At 42.6% G+C, this 17,240-nt stretch overlaps 1 protein-coding gene across 1 annotated transcript in view; it reads left to right on the top strand.

Annotated features, from left to right (window-relative positions):
• The window catches only part of MREG (melanoregulin), a 57,483-nt gene that overhangs the window by 17,507 nt on the left and 22,736 nt on the right, over positions 1-17,240 (top strand). Inside the window, exon 2 of the mRNA XM_074312900.1 lies at positions 693-852. Coding sequence (XP_074169001.1) covers positions 693-852 — 160 coding nt within the window. The remainder of the gene's footprint in view (positions 1-692; positions 853-17,240) is intronic.

Genomic DNA, 17,240 nt, shown 5'->3' with positions numbered 1-17,240 from the left:
TATTAGACGAAGGGAATAGCCTCAGCATGACCCTACCTGTCCGGTCCCACAGACGTTAACTAAGCTGTGTACACAAGCATGAACTAGGTGTGACGCTGTGTCTCCCATCTCCATAGGTCCAAACATGGGGACTGCCTTAGAAAGGAAACTCAGAAAACCAACGTACAAAATGGGGCTGCTGAAATTCTTACTCAACATCCCCCATTATTCATTGGAAGTATTTAGATATGCATATTTATCAACTTTCTTGTTGTCAGGAATTCAGTAGATATTGCATACCATTGCACTCTGAATGTACCGTGCTACCTTGAATTCAGAGCCAGTAAAAAGTTCATCTCTTCATGGCGATTGTTTTTGTCTTTTACTCACACGAGCGTTCTATTCCCCATTGAATTTCCTTTTTTGGGTTTAGCTACCAGGGTACTGAGTGCTAAATTTCATGTTTAAGGTAGTAATAAAATTACCTCTGCCCAGGTGTCTGGTTACATCTGTTCTCCGCTGTTTTTAAAGTGACTTTTTAATTGTTTTGTTGTGGTATGCTTAGTTATTAAAGACAGTTCAGACCTTTTTGATATATATGTATATGTATATATATATACATATATATAATGTATTACATAACACATTTTACTTTAATTATATAATATATAATTATATTCTAAAATGCTTATGTCCCCCTTTTTATGCCATAGTGACAGCAATCCATATTCTTCATTTGGAGCAACTCTGGCGAGGGATGATGAAAAGAATCTGTGGAGCGTGCCTCACGATGTGTCCCACACAGAGGCGGATGACGACAGAATCCTGTACAATTTGATAGTCGTTCGTAATCAGCAGGCCAAAGATTCAGAGGTAAGCACCTTTTGAGAGCTTGCCGTGTGCAGGTGATAATGTCCAGTAAATACAGCAGTGACTGAGAAGACCAGCCTGAATTAAAGAAAAGAATGAAGGATGAGATGTTTGAAATGAAGGGCATGTATTTTAACAGCATATAGCGGCTAATTATAGCTGGTCTTGGTGGACCTGCTTGGTAAACAGATACGACTGATTTCTCATTATTACCTTAATGATCCAAATTTCAATAATACAGAAACAGCAAGGCGGTGCTGTGGAAGATCATGAAAGTAGTTTACCATCTTAAATGGCTTAACCAGTCCCTCTCGAACCTTTCCAGTTGTTTAGCAAGCCATGGTTAGAAGATTCAGACTGAAGGTTGGAGGGTACTTTGTATTATCACTAATTCTGAATTAGTGGGGCATGAATTAGTTTTTTTCTTTTCTTCTGTTTATAGCTTCTTAAATTGTCCATATTGATCAGACAGCAGCGTATCTGCCATATTCGAGATGATTTTTGTGATAAGGCTTGAAACCACTCTTCTTGGACTCTTAATCCAAAGTTATTGGTATTGGATGCTAGAATATGAAAAGGAGAGGACTTAATAAGTAAAGAGAAAACAACAAAGGGGGTCATGTTTTATTTTCTCCTTTATTTCAAAGGTAGTATTATAGTACCACGTATATTACAATATAACATGAACTGTTGCTCAGTGTCCTTCCGTGTGTGTGGAGTTCTGATAGGGTCAGTTTCTGCTAGATAACCCTCACAGGGTTTAACTCAGGGCCATAGCACTCCTCTAGTGCCCTGGTCTGCACTATCCCTGGCGTCCCAAGTCCCCAGCACAATCCCCTCCTTGACTGGTAACACTTGAAGCACATCAGAAAGCCTGTTCCCGTCAGCAACAGACATGCTGGCTGTCCTTCCTGAGCACATGGACAGGAATACGTGACCTTGTTTTCCCTTTCATTAAAGGAAGAGCCAATCCTTACCCTACTGCACTGGGCTGACCCAGTAGGGTTTCTGCTGGTGAGAACAGAACTGCTTCTCTTTTTTTCCTCCTCTTTCTCCATTCTGCCTAAAGCAGTAACAGCAATAGGGCAATAATACATAGTCTCTCTCTCTCCCTCCCTCTCTCTCCAGGGCCCCATGCAAATGTGAAAGGGGCTTGAAGGGGGTATTTGGAGCTGAGCCCTGCAGTTCTCTCCGGAGGAGCTCCAGCTTCTCTGCCATATTTGTCTTCACTTTTGAAAAGACTGTAGAGGAGGCAACATGAGCTGCAAAGCTCTCTGAATAGACACAGCTTCCAAAGTGGTCTGTTGTGTCATTTCTGTGCTATTCTTGGACCCGTGTTAAGGTTCATCCAGAAGGTTTTTTCCTTCTCCTTGCCTAAGAAATGAAATCAAGCTTACCTTTAAAGGAACTCTGTAACCAACATAGACAGTCAAATAAATAACTAGATAGATGTCATGATAATAATACATGAAATAATTTTAAATATCTCTGTTCATGGTGCTTTCTTTTTTTAAGTATAAATAAACATATATGTATATATACATATACACACACAGCATATATATGTTATATATAAAATATGTACATATTTTATATGTAATTGTATTATACGTATTAATATATGTAGTATAATATATATAATATATGCATATGGTTGAAAAAGGTTTCTTATATTTCTTCCCCAAATGTGAAATGAATATAAAAGCGCATATTAATAGATCTATTCATTGTGTACTGTTCTGCACCTAGCTTTCTTCCTACTTAATAATATGTTTTGGACAATTTTTCATTTCAACATGCTTAGATTTACCTTATTTCTTTTGGGGGCCGACTGTATTCTCTTGGATGGATTTACCATCATTTAACCAGTCCCTATTGATGGTTAAGTTGATTCAAGATTTTTGCTATCAGAAGCAGTGCTGCAGTGGATATCTGTGTATACTTGTATGACTTTCCATAGTTTTTTCAGGCTGGACCAAAGAGCATGTGCATTTAAGATGGAATTGTCACAGTGCTTCCTGAGAGGAACCGAGGAAAAACACTTTGGGGTACAGAACTGAGTGGCACTGGATGCTCATACTGTGTTTAAGGGAAGCAGCTGCCAAGCTCCAGATAACTGTTTGCCATGCGGAGAATGTGGTTTAGGAAGTGCCAGAACTTTTGATTTTTAAGAGAAACTGAAAATTCAAATTTACATATAAAGTGTCCAGATTTTTAAATGATAACTCACATTAAAAAAATGTGTCAGCTCCACAAAATATGTTTATGGGCTACTGGTCTATAAGGAACATTTACAACTAGGATTACTACTACTTACTATTGTTATTTTGTCCAGTGTGATTGCAAAGTGAAGTCACCATTAATTTAGAAGGTGCAAATAGGAAGCTAGTGAGGGGTGTTTTAAATTTGAACAAGTTCCATATCTGCTAGTATTGCTTATTTTCTTTTCCATACAGGATGGAATTGGTACACATTTTAATACAACAGGATTTTAGTTTTGAAAGAAAAACAGATTCTGCCTACTAAAGGAACAAGGAACCCACGATATTTTTGCATGATTCTGTTTAGAAGCTTAAGCAAGTTATGTTTTTTCGTTGAGTAGCAATAGCATGAAAGACCCAGGACCCACCATATTCAGAGTTCTCTGAAAAATGAAAAATAATTTCAAAACTGTGTGTGTACTACTTACATTTCCTTATTGAATCTGAAGCTGGTGGAGGAAGGGCTACAAATAGGTAAGGCTAAATTTGCTGTGTTTTCACCGAATTGAAAAAAAAATCAGAAAAGAAGACATACAGGAGAGCGAATAATGAAGCAAAAGCACAAACTTAAAGGAACTTGCAGTGTCAGAAAATGTAAAGAGGAACATTATTTAAATCTAATAGAATTCACTTTTCATTTACGCAAGCCTTTGGAAACTAATGGAAAACAGACTTTTAGCAGAAGAAATCATGCATTTGCAGACCTCCAAGTAGTGGGAAAGTTATTACTCTTGTCTTTGAATGATGTAAAATACTTTATGTTTGACTAAGCTGTAGTAAACGACCTCAAAATCATGACACTAAATCATTATCCTTACGTTCATTCTTATTAAAGTAGTTGTACTTCACATAACACAGCCTGTTCTAGGGAACTTGATAATAGTTAATGAGATATCACTGCACCTTAGTTATTTATTTGTGTCAATAATTTTAATCATACCTCCAAGATCTTTTTTTTCCCCCCGTCTTCTGCCTCCCCCCACCACTCTGGTTCAAGCCATTGTTTCTCAGTCTGGTTGTGTAGGTCACAGCTCCCTGACCCATGCTGGTATTATGAGCCTTGTGCTCCCCCCCAGCTGAGGCAGTCGGTCACCAGGGTCGGTTGGCCGCTCACAGCATCTCATAGCAGCTCTCACCCGCTGCCAGCCACTCATGCTGGCCACTGGCCGCTCATAGCAGCATTCGGTAGCCCACAGCAGCCCAGCAGCCCGTGACAGCACACAGCAGCCCTGTGGCAGCCCACGTTGACCTCGGCATTAGGACTATGGTGCTCCAACCACCTGAGCCACCGGGCTGGCCCATCCTCCAAGATCTTAATAATAATGAAAATAGTGCCAGGCACTGTTTGATCACTTAACATATATTTACTACGTCTTCTTCATAACTCAGTGAGATAGGTACTATTATTATTCCTATTTGAAGCTATTTGTCTAGGCCACACAGTTGACAATGTAGAGTCAGGATTTGAATCTGGGCTTTCTGAATCCAGAGACATAATATATCATGAGCAGCATGTATGAAATTATGAAAGAGGAACAGATATGGTCTGTGATCCAGTGTAGATTTCAAAACGCATGAGCCTATCTGTCCAAAGCCTATTTCTGTGACTAGTTGATGCCAGTCATAGGAAAGGCATTCTCACCTCAGGGTAACGAGAGCTATGTTTGCTTGAGGATCGTGTTTCAGGAAGTGTTCGTGTTTGGAACGTAATACACCTTTCCCAAGTTATGCTTTTCCACGGTGATTGCAGCTGGTTGTGACTCCTACCCCAGGCTTCTGTTTTATTCGCCAAGATGTTTCATCTTGCTCCTTTTCCATCCCTTCTTTACTTTGTTTAATGTTCTCTGACCTATGTTATGTGGTGTCCCTTCTTGATGGTTCACTAATAGTTCCTTTAGGAGCCTGTACATGTATGCCATCAACATTTTGACTCTGGTAAAAAAGACTTACATTTTTGGATAAGAAAATAAATGCTAAAAAGTCATTCTCATAAACACATGAAAGCACCATTTTGGTTCAGAATGGGTGATGTTTATTTGGCATAGCAGTGATAGCAATTCTGTGTTTACGTTTAAAATTATTAAATCATTACATGCTCAGCAATGTATGTACTTCTCATGATCAGTGCCTGCTTCCCTGCCACTGAGCAATGTGACATGAATACCACATGCTTGTGTGGCTGGAGTGAGCCTGTGAAAACCATACTCTGCTGAACCCTGGGGAACAGCCAAGTGTTACTGTTTTTTAAAACTATGGAGGCAAAATCATAGACTGTTCCTGTTGTACAGTTTGCTTTCCTGAGTGTCAGGACTCCCTGCTTGCAGAGTGTCGTCGAGCATTATAAATAGTTCCTATAAAAAGTTTAAAATAGCAACAGACCTTCCCAGGGGTTGTTTGCAGTGTCTGGATTATACACTTAGCCTGTCATATACCTAATACTGCAAGAAGGGGTAAAACAACCAACTGGAATGTTCGGTTGGAGGAAGTGATGAAGTGGGAGAGAGGGTTGAATTGATCATGTACCAGCCACATAATTCCGAAGCACTTGGAGACAAGAGGTTGCCATTTGGCTCTGCATTACCCTGTTGTGGGTTTCCACGCCCTGGACGGGGCCTGCTCTGGTTTCTCTACAAAGGAGCAAACACTGGCTACCACAGGAGATAGGACTGCAAGTTTTACACCAAGCTTGAAGGAGCAAAATAACAGTGGAAAAGTGAAGCAGTTCTCTAGATAATTCTGGGTCCCTCCCGAGGCCTTTTTCTCTGGGGTCCAGATGATCTGGACTGTTGAATGCAGCCATTCTTTATTTTACTTTGCTAATGACTGTTTTGGGTTAGACGGGGAGAGAATAAAAACACTTACTTATTAGGATCTGAGAATCAAATGATCTTATCCTCTGTTTTAGGTAACCATATTTATTATTAGGCTGTGTGGTAAGCAGCGTGCTGCATGTTTTCAGACAAATAGTGAATCCTCACAGTAACCGTATGAAGGAGGCGTTTTTGACATATAACAGTAGAGGCTTTCAGGCGTCTGTACAAGGTGTTGGATGAAATGAGTGGGAGATGGGGATCGTAGTTCGGTCTGTATGACTCGGAAGCCTGTATGACTGGAAACACTGCCCCAATCTCTCTAGTGAGCTTAGAAAAAGCCTCAGTGGACTCTTTTTAGTCAAAGAGAAAGTTACGAAATGGATGCTGACTTTCTGCCTCAAGTGGCCACTCTGGTCTGTGGATTTGTCGACGGTTACTCACCCTGTGCCAGCTGAATCACAGAGTGGCTTTGGTGTTTGTTTCGTGTCAATCTGTGTTGGGCACTGCACGTAATGTGCTTCAGATGCTGTTGCGCTAGGCATTTTTGACATCTCAAACACTGCTCTGGGTATGAACATCCATTGTGCCACACCAGACAACATTCTGGATATTGGTATTAACGTAATCAGTGTTTCTTACTACGTAGGTAGCACATCAGAGCTCTATCTGTGTAAATCGAGTTGAGGCAATAAATATTGGAGAACTTGAGGTGGGCTGGGGGAAATCATTAGATGTTCATGCAGTAGGATGTGAGGTGGCGAAAAACGTGGGCTTTGGATTAGACAGATTTGGAGATGAGAGTCATACCGCTGCCATGTTCTAGCTGATGACACTGAATAGTTATTTCCCCGTAGGACTGTCATACTATTTATTGTTCAGTTTGCGACACAGCCACAAGGTCTTAACTAAGAGGAAAGGGGAGTGCTAATACCAAGAGTGCCAGGCCGAAGATATAAATTGGGACTGCCCTAGACAAGCTGGGATGTGTGATCACCTTTCTGTTTTTAAATCGTGGTATAATATGTATAACATAAATGCTGCCATTTTAACCATTTTAAAGTGTCAGTTTAGTGACATTAAGTACAGTCACATTGTTGGGCAGCGGTGACCACCACCCATCTCCAGGACCTTTTCATCTTCCCAAAATAAAACTTACCCATTAAACAACAACTTCCCATTACCCCCGCCACCCAGCCCATGGTAACCACCATTTCTACTTATGAATTTGACTAATTTAGGTACTTCCTATTAGTGGAATCGTACAATTTTATTATTTTTGTGACTGGCTTACTTAGCATAACATCCTCAGACTTCATCCATGTTGTAGCATGTGTCAGAGTGTCCTTCCCTGTTAAAGCTGAATAATATTCCATTGTGTGTATAAGTGGCATATTTTTTATGTATTCATCCATCGATGGACTTGGGTGGCTTTCCACTTTGGGCTCATGTGAGTAATATTGTGATGAAGATGGGTGTACAAAAGTTTGTTTGAGTCTGCTTTCAACTCTTTTGAGTATATACTCAGGAATGGAATTGCTGGATCATATAGTAATTCGGTTTAATTTTTTGAGGAACCTCCATACCGTTTTCCACAGTGGCTGCACCATTTTACATTCCCGCCAACCATGCACAGGATTCTGATTTCTCCACATCCTCACCAACATTTGTTATTAAGATCATCTTTCTTAACCTCCAAATTGGTCAGTAAAACAGCAACGGATCCAAATTGATCAATTTTCGCATCTACGTAAAGTCCATACAGTTGGGACTGTGGGCCAGTCACCACCATTGAATATCAGCACTAGGGACGTAAACCTGGGAGAGGCTGATGTCTGGCAAAGCCTCCCTCTGAGCTGCTTGGCCATGGAAGGGAAACGGACAGGACGGAAAACTGGGCTTTTTGTACCTGGATTCTGCTCTTTTTCTGGGCATCCATATACTAGAGTGAAATGGCCAGGCCTCTTCCTTTTACTCTGTCCTCATTGGCCCCAGAAAGATACATGAAAACCAGTAGATAATGTACCTTGAGAGTACTGATGGGTCAGTGAAATAGAGAGGATGGACAACAAGTTGGGGCCCTCCAGGAAAATGCAGTGCCTGTGGGAGATGGGCAGAAAGCCGGCCAACTTTCTCCGTATCTAGAACGTCACTGTCACACAGATTGCTGCACCTCAGAGCTTCCTGAGTTTTTGTGCTTGTGATGGTAGAAATTTCCAGAAGGAAGGTACATATTTATTGGCAAGCATGTGGGCAGGATAATTTGCTGACAGGAATGGTATCTTTCCATTCATTTTTTTAGAACTTGCATAGTTCTGTTGGGCCTGAGAAGAAACTGAAACTGTAAAGCTGCTTCAAACGTTGTAATTTTTAAAAATTACAGTTTAATGCTTACAAATTTGAAACACTATGGATTGATACCAAGTTAAGCCTCCAATAACCTACCTCAGTGTTGGCTTTGGTGTTTCCTAGAACAGATGAGATTATCAGAGATGCCTGCTGTCATACAGTCTCGTTGCCTCCTACATGCATTACCTGGCTTCTCACAGTAGTCTGTTGATGTAGGTGAACTATTTGTTAAAGAGAAACACACACACACACACACACACACACACACACACACACAAAGAGGTGAAGTGACTTTATAGAGTTCAAACAGAAATGGGCTTCTGACTCAGGGTTCAATGCACTTGACTGTGGAGTGGAGACGGAAAGCTACAGGGTCTGAGGATTTAGGCCAGTTAGCTGAATGATTTTCTTTGTCCTTTACTTTAAATGTGAATCGTAACAATCAGGTGGTAAGATAAGCTTTTAGGCATAGAACTTCATAGAAAAGATGTCCAACTTATTTCTCTCTTAAGTAAACTTCAATGTGTAATTGTTTTTTCAAAGGTATCTAGGTTATTCAAATATATTCTTATTTATTTGAAGCTTTGTTATCACAAAAGTTCAGATTCTGCCAGATGTGTGTGTTAATTGGTACATTTTATTAGTAATTGATATGTCTAATGTTAAGTCAGGTAGGCTTGATTTGAAATTAAGGTGTTGTCAGTTCTTTGAACACCCAAAAGGCTAATATTTTTTAGTCTTGATGTTAATTTAGTGTCAACAACATAGGAAATTCTTTTTTGTTTTTCCTAGATACCCCACCTCTCAACTCATATGAGAACTAAATAGTTTGTATTGCCATTAAGTTAGAATTTCTACTTTCACCATAGTAAGGACCCACTTCTAGTTTCACAGATATTCTTAGGTCAACATGATGGGTGTGTCCCTGAGGGAGGCTGGTTGGCTGTTCATGCAAAGCTCACAGACTCCCAATACCATGGGTGGTGTCACTTCTGCCCAAGATCTGGTAATCAGCTATGCTCATCTCTGAACTTGATTTTCTCAGGGGACCTAGAGCTATTTGAACTTGGGAGGTATATTAGGGTTCTCAGAGAAACAGAACTAACAGGATCTATCTATCATCTATCTATCTATCTATCTATCTATCTATCTATCTATCTATCTATCTCTCTCTCTCTCATCATCTATCGAGAGATATTTATTTTCAGGAATTGGCTCACACAATGGTGGAAGCTTGGTGAATCTAAAATCTGATGGAGGAGGCTGGCAGGCTGGAGAGTCAGGAAAGAATTGCTGTTCAAGTCCAAAGGCAGTGTGCTGGCATAGTTCCTTCTTGCTCTGAGGTCAGTCTTTGTTCCACGAAAGCCTTCAAGTGATTAATTAATGTCCAGACACATTATGGAGGGTGATATGCTTTACATGGAGTGTACCAATTTAAACATGAACCTCATTCACAAACACCTTCACAGAAACACCCGGAATAATGTTTGACTAAATATCTGGGCACTGTGGCCCAGCCAAGTTGACACAGAATGGTTAACCATCATAGGGAATTTTACTGACACTAAGCGAATTCACAAGAGACTGCCATATAAACCCAAATGCATGTAACCACTTGGTGGGCCACACACTGGGTGGGTCAGTAATGTCTCTCCCCTATGCTAGAATCTGTAAGGGAAGCCAGTGACCAGAATAGAAGGTGGCTGGCTTGGTGGAAAGGAATCAGACGAGAACGATGGCGGCTGACATTTATGGAGCACTTATTGTATACCAGGTGCTGCTCTAAGTATTTTACATCTATTATGCTACTCCCATTGTCTCCCAGATGTGATCACCTGGTGCTTTCATCTCCAGTATCAAGTTTTTTCTGTTATTTGCTTAGGACACCCGGCCCCTTGATGGTGGTATATAGAGATTTCTAAACATCATCCCCGGGTGAACAGTAGTCTTGGGCAGGAATTTGGGAGGGCAGGCAGCAGATTGTATAGTCAGGGGAAATCCAGAATAATGTAACAGTGGGTAAATCTGGGGCTGAGAGCAAAGGTGGTGTTTCAAATAAAGACTCAGTTTAATGAAGCGGCTAGGCAGACACCCAAACAGAGACAGCAGATTAAGAATAGAAGATAGGGATTTCTAGACACTGCAGTCAGAGTGAAACACACAGATTATTGTAAATAGAACTTAATGCATTGCCAAGACTCAGCAAGTCCTGCTATCTCATCATCTCCCATGAGACCTCTTGACAGTATTTTCCCAATCAAATAATGATGTCATCTCTGTGCCCATAGAAGCTACACGTCTCCAATTGAAGGCTCCTTCATTTTCTTGATTTATAATTTAATACATAAAGCGGGACCAAGGGCACAGAAACCGACAAGGCAATTGAGTTTTGAGGACTCTGTGCCTGAAGGGACTGTGCCAGCATTCAGTAAAGATCTACATTTTTCTCTTGCCTGAGACACAAGTGAGCCCACGGGAAGTGGTTGCCCCAGAATCGTATCCCTTGTGATCAAAACAGCTCTTGTGCTTCCTCAACAGTCATTTTAGCTCCATTCACCAGTTTGAAATTCTTTTAAAGGTGGAGTAGTAGCCTAAGTATGGAATCTAAACGAAATCAACTCACCCAAAGCGTTGCTGTTGGCAGTCCAACCTATGGATATTCGCACAAAGATATGTTATTGTTTTGTAAAGTTAAAATCTGGAAATAAAAATATCCAATGGAAGCACCGGTTAAATATATTATAAATAGCTATACTAATGGATGCTATACAGCTTAAAAATAATGAGGTAGCATTTATAGGTACTGACTTGGAAAGATAGTTATGATTTGTTGCTAAGTGGGTATATATAATATCCCATTTGTGTAAAAGAGATCCCAGTTGTATAAAAGCATATGTGTGCTAATATATAGCTATAACATTTTTGGAAGGTTACCTATGAGCTTGTTAGCTGTGGTGACTGCTAGGGAGTCAAAAGACAGTGAGTGAGTGGGTGGAGAGAGGGAGGTTTTTCTTTCCTTTCACTTCATGGTCTTTTGTTTGAAATCAATTTTAGATCGTATGCATGTATTACTTCATATACATATACTGCATACAAAATAAAATTCTCTCCCCGTTATTTCGTAGCACACTCTGTTGGTGGTGGTTTCTCTGAGTCTTTCTAAACTGTCCCACTTTGTTTCACTGTGCGTTTGCTGGAGAAGGGGTGGGGGAGAGAGTGAATGAGAGTTAGTTTAGGAGGAGCTGGAGCAAGCTTTGAGGAATCCTGCCAAAATGGACTGATGCACAATGTGAGTGAAGCAGTCAGCTGGTATTTATCTTTTCAAAGTTGTAAGAGTCTCCTGATAAATCAGGCTCTTTCTCTGGAGCTGGCTTCCCCTCCGACTGCCTGGGAATTCATATGGTAATGAACAGAGCTGTATTTGTTTGCTTCTTCACCTCCCCCACCCTCTCAACCATTCCTGTCCCGCCCCTTCCTTTGGTTGGTCTTGCTCGTCTTGGAATAATGGCAAATGGCTCTTAATTGCACAAGGCCCCTGAGAGCCCTGGATGCTGGTGTCCTGGGATTTCATGAAGCAGATGTGTTCAGCTGGGGCATCTTGGGAAGGCTGATGAGGCGTGGTCCATAAGAACAGCTTAGCTTGCTTTCTGGTTCTGATTGAACACCTGGGGGAAATGGTTGTACCCACTCCATTCTGATGGGGGGGCCCAGACCTGCTGCCTCTCCCCTCTCAGACTTAAGATCCCCAAAGTATTCTGGAAAGAAGTACACTGTAGTTTTCTTGTTATGAAACCACCTCTTGATTCCGATGCCTTGTCCCCAGCGACCTGTTTATACATGATTGTTGACACGTGAGCATGTTATTTACAGTGCAGGAGCTGTGCCGTGTGACGGTTTTGCAATCCAAGTGGCAGGCCACGTGTCTCATGAATACAGACTGGGTACGCCCCTTAGACACACTTGTCATGTTTAACTACAGTTTAGGTGACGTAAAATCACACCCAGCCCCTTTACCACATCGCTGAGGCCTTAGTTGTTAAAGCACTTAACTTGGAGAGAATTTCAACAGACCTGAGTCAAAATTCACCCATTAATTTTGCTGGTTGTCAGTCCTGGCTGTGGAATCACGTTTTTCAACCAAGAACCGGAAGATCCAGGCACTCCTGCTGGTTAACCAGGCCCAGAGATTGGGCAAGTCATGAGAGAGGAGCAGAGCAGGAGTTGGCCTCTCATAGCGCAGCCAAAATATTTTTTGTTCAGTTGTACATCTGCGTGCACTTCAGTCAGTTTGAGCTTACTTTTTAAATTTTCCCTTTTTGTTTTTTTTTGCCAGCCTTGGTGAGTTTACAATCAAATACAAGTGGTGGCAATAAAAGCCACTGCAGTTAATTTTCTTGTTAAACATAGGACATGATTCCGGGCTTGGGATCTTCTATCCAGTTTCCCCGTCTCTTTCCCAGTAATCACTTAAAATTTGGGGGACTCTGAGAAAAGCTAGGTGTGGGAATGGTAACAGCTTGTAAGAAGAGAGAGAGACCGTCAGACCAGCCAGGACTGGTCAGGGTGTCTGTTTTTTCAGGCCAACCTTGGCAATCTGCAAGAATAAGTTTTAAAATGCTCTCCGTCGTCTAATACTGCGTATACTGCTATCTGTCGAAAGTCAGTGAGGTTCCCGTATTTGTTCTAATGGGGAGTAACGACAGGACATATTCTTGTCATTACCCCTTTGCATCTCCAGGCAGAAGTCTGGAGGGAATGGGTGGTGTCCTGGGACGAAGTGGACTGTGGCGTATGACTAAGCTACGCAAGGATGTGCCCTGACCAGCAGGACGGGCAGCCTTCCCATGCAGAACCCTTCTCTGCCTGGCTGGGCCCTGCTCTTAACCTTGGAGGACCCTTCCAGGGTTCTTCTCATGTTACCCTCTACCTGCACCCACTTCGGCTGGCTCCTCACCGAGCCTAGCTCTCCCTACCTGTTTCATCCCTAACCTTTCTTCATCCATCTTTCCACCCAATTAAACGTCCATTTACACTGCACAGGCAAAGCTCAACCAGAAATTAAAAAGCAGGTATTAGGAGAAAACCAGAGGAATTCACTGAAGAGGGTGAATGGTTTGAAGGAGGAACTTGTGAACCCAAATTCGTTATAATTGGTAAAATATGAGAAAGAGGTTTTCTGAGCAGAGAGACCAGCTCAGCTCAGTGTTTGTTTGTTGTTGTTTTTTGCGGTTTTGGTATTTCCTGAATTGGGAATGGAGCAGCCTCATGACCTTGGAAACACTGCCAGGAGCTTCAGATCCAGTATTCCTAGGATAGGGACAGGGTCCTGCATGAGGACCCTGAGGGTGGAGGCCAAGGCACTGGATGAACCAGACCGTTTCTTGTCCCAAAGGATTTTGTGGGGCCCTAGGGCTGAATTATTTAAAGGGCTGAACCCTGGCCTGAGCCGGCAGGCAGCATTGAATGGCCCAAGATTGTGGACAATTAACGGGGTGCCTGATGTTTCTCCCATCTGACTAGGGTTAGGTAAGGCAGGAGCATTTGAGAAATGATCTCCCTCTAGCTGGCAGATCCCTGCTGATGTGGAAACACTGGCTGCTGTTCATGCCGCTTGTTCCACCTGTTCCTCTGCCCTAGTTTTGAAAGGTCTTTTCTTCCTCTCTTGTTTCTCCCGCTTTCAATCCTTGGACTCTTCTTCCAGCCACAGAAAGTCGAGAGCAGGGCTGTGTAAAGCAACCAGGAAGGGAAGCAAGCAGCCCTCTGCTAGTTTCATCCATCCTTTTCTTCCGTTTGCTTGCTAGAATATTTTTACCTCTGCCTGTGCTTGTCTCTGTGGGAATGTTTCAGCAGACACAGGCTGAGATCTGGTCATGAAGAGGAAGTGGCTCAGGCTCACAGGTTCCTGGGCTTTTGCTTGCTGAGTGTTTGAAAACAGAGCAATTCACTGACGCCTCAGTCCTCACCTTAACATTTGAACCCATGACTAGTATTTATCTCTTGCCTGCTTTTAAGTGACATTTGCGGAATAGAGAGCAGCTTTGGGTATGTAGCAGCTAGAGAGAGCACATCCTGAAATGCTTCAGAGTGATGATTTTCTTTTTTTTTTCTTTAATAAGAATTTATTTGGGCCCAACTGACCACATATGCTGAGGAGCAAGATCTCAAATGTTCGTCAGCGTGAGGATTTTCTATTGAGTCCTGCCTCCAGGCTTGGATAGCGATTGACTCTACACTGTGTTTTTAACCAGTTATGGCAGCTGATGCCTTGCTTCTCATGGCAAATGTCCCCTTCTTAGGGGACACCAGTCATAGTGGATTAGGGCCCACCCTAATAACCTCACTTTAGTTTGATTACCTCTGTAAAGACCCTGTCTTCCAATAAAGTCACTTTCTGAGGTGCTGGGGATTAGGACTTCAACATATGAAATTTGGGGGCACACAATTCAATTCAACCCATAGTGGTAGGCATGTCATTGATAGGATTAAACGTATTTGTTTCATTTGCTGGTCAGGTTAGACCTGTGGGCATAGCAATGAACAAAGGGTCTGCCCTCAGAGAGCTTACCCTTGAGGGGAGAATGACAGCAAATTAAGACGATAGAGGTTGTGGTAAGCACTTTGAAGAAAAATAGGACAATAAGAGGGAACAGAAAGTGACTCAGGGCGGGGAGCGGAGATCTGAATGGTGCAAGGGCGTGAGCCTTGTGAAAGACATTCCAGGCAGAGGGAACAGCAGCTGTAAAGATGTTGAGGTGGGAATGCACGTGATATGTGCCAGGAGCAGCGAGAAGGCCAGTATGCATACAGCAGAGGGAGCAAGGGAAAGAGCTGTACTGTGTGACACTGGGAAAACTAGCAAGAACCAGACCAGGAAGGCCCGGGAGGCCATGGTGAGGATTCTGAATTTTGTTCTAAGAGGGACAGGGTGTGCTTTCAAACTAAACACGTGGAAAATGCTTGTTTGTCTCATCGCAAGATTTGTTCTTTCCCTCTGGCCCCTGTTCCTCCCAGTGTGAGATGCTCACATTCCTTGGGAGTCCTAAGCAGGCCTGGCCCTTCCTGCCCTTTGAGAGATAATTCTCCTTGATCTCTGGGCACGTGGTGAGCAGAAGCACTGTCGGCCCTCCGTTCTGGACTGTCTTCCAAGGACGTTTGCCCAGTGAAATCCTCAGGAGACATACATTGTTCTCCCTCTGGAACCAAGGGCAGGCAGGCCTATTGCCCATTATAAAAGAGTCAGGCTCCCTAAGTTCAGGGTTCCTGTCCGGTAATGCTGCCTACTGTACATGCAGGTATCATTCAGCCCTCTCCCTCTTACTGTGTTGGAATCTGGGCTCGTAGAACTGGCATAAAAAATTCAGAGCTGCTGTTGCTGGGTCCTTTGTCTCTGATCCAGCAGGAGTCTTGTGTTTTTCCGCCAGCCCCCAGCAAACTGGCAGGGGATCTTGTTAGCTTATAAAAAGAGTCAAATCTCAGATGCTTCACAGGTCTTGACACCCTTAAAATAGCTTCTGGTTTTGGCAGCATGATGGAGATCTTGACCACAAGTCAACGCTTTGGCATATGTCTGTGGTTTTTAAACTTTTTTTCTGTTATCTATGGAACTCTTACCCCCGCCCACCAATGAAACCTACCAGGAAACTGATAAAATTGAAACTTCTCTGGCCGAAGTAGGGGTAACAGCCTAGATTTCCCCATTTCAGGCAGCCCCGTAGGCATGTTTGGAAAAGCCACCCAACGTAATTTCAGACACACTGTGTTGAGCTACTAAAACCCCTTTAAAACTCAAGTTTGATATCTGGGAGCAATAATACATTGATTCTTATCAGAGACAAATTAATTGTATCTTTGCAAAAAATTAATTTACCTGTCATGAATAGGTCAGGACCAATTAGTTTTTCAAAAGAATGGGACCCAGGACTGCTAAGTTTTGATTGTAGGATATGGAGGGGAAGGTTGGGAGAGAGGGGACCTGCAGTGGTTGGCTCCGGGCATTGGGGCAGGACTAAAAAGTAGTGGAGGGAGAGTGCTAGAAACAAGAGGTACTGAGAGGATAGCAGATGAGGAATAAGATCACATTTCAGCTACTTGGTTTCCTGGGTCCTTATGATCCCTTTGAGGTGCCCCACAAGCTTTGTGTGGGACCAGGCAGAGTAAGATTAGGCACCCTTTCACATATATTTTATGTTGGGGTTCTGTGTGGGTTATCATTTGGAAAAATGAGTCTCCTTGCAGAAACAAATTTGAAAGCTCATCTACTTCTCTCTGTTACCAGGGGCTCTGGCAATGGGTGTCAAAAAGTAAAGCAAGTGTTTGTTTATTTCATAGAACACTAGGAGGGGTGTGGCACAGCAGGACGGATTCCTAGGGTTCAGGCCTAACACTACTACTGTCTCCTGACTCTACTGCTAATTTGCTGTGTGGTCTTGGCAGGCCACTCCATCTCTCTGGGCCTTTTTCATCTGACAGGGAGGTATGGAGGACATATCTCAAAAGTCCCCATATTTAAAAGCCTGTGAATTATGGTGCAGTGATGGGCTTTTAACCCAAGAAACATTAGGTGTGGTACTCCTGGCCATCTGCGTCTGAATGAGCTAAACTTCATTCGTGCCCTTTGAATGAGATGCATGCACTATGCCTGGAACGAGGGTTGGGGACGTTTCTGAGAGTAAAGCAGGTAGATTTGATTCCTCCATGCCACGTTTCCCTTCTCATTCTAGACAAACTATGTCCCACAGGGCAAATCCAGTGTTACTTGGACACAGACACGCCCAATATTTTACGTACTGTCTTTGGCTGCTTTTGTGCTACAGTGACAAAGCTGAGTAGTTGTGACAGAGACCTGGTGTCCTATAAACCCTAAAATATTTACTATCTGGCTTGAGGCCATCTGAGCTTTGCCTTTGGTTTGGTGCTCAGTAGACTTGGCTCAAATGATTGCGTGGATTTAATTTTTCAGGCAAAAAAGACA

The sequence above is a fragment of the Rhinolophus sinicus genome, linkage group LG01, assembly GCF_036562045.2.
Source record: "Rhinolophus sinicus isolate RSC01 linkage group LG01, ASM3656204v1, whole genome shotgun sequence".
In the NCBI taxonomy this organism is placed as follows: domain Eukaryota; kingdom Metazoa; phylum Chordata; class Mammalia; order Chiroptera; family Rhinolophidae; genus Rhinolophus; species Rhinolophus sinicus.
This window is presented reverse-complemented; position numbering and strand designations above follow the sequence as displayed.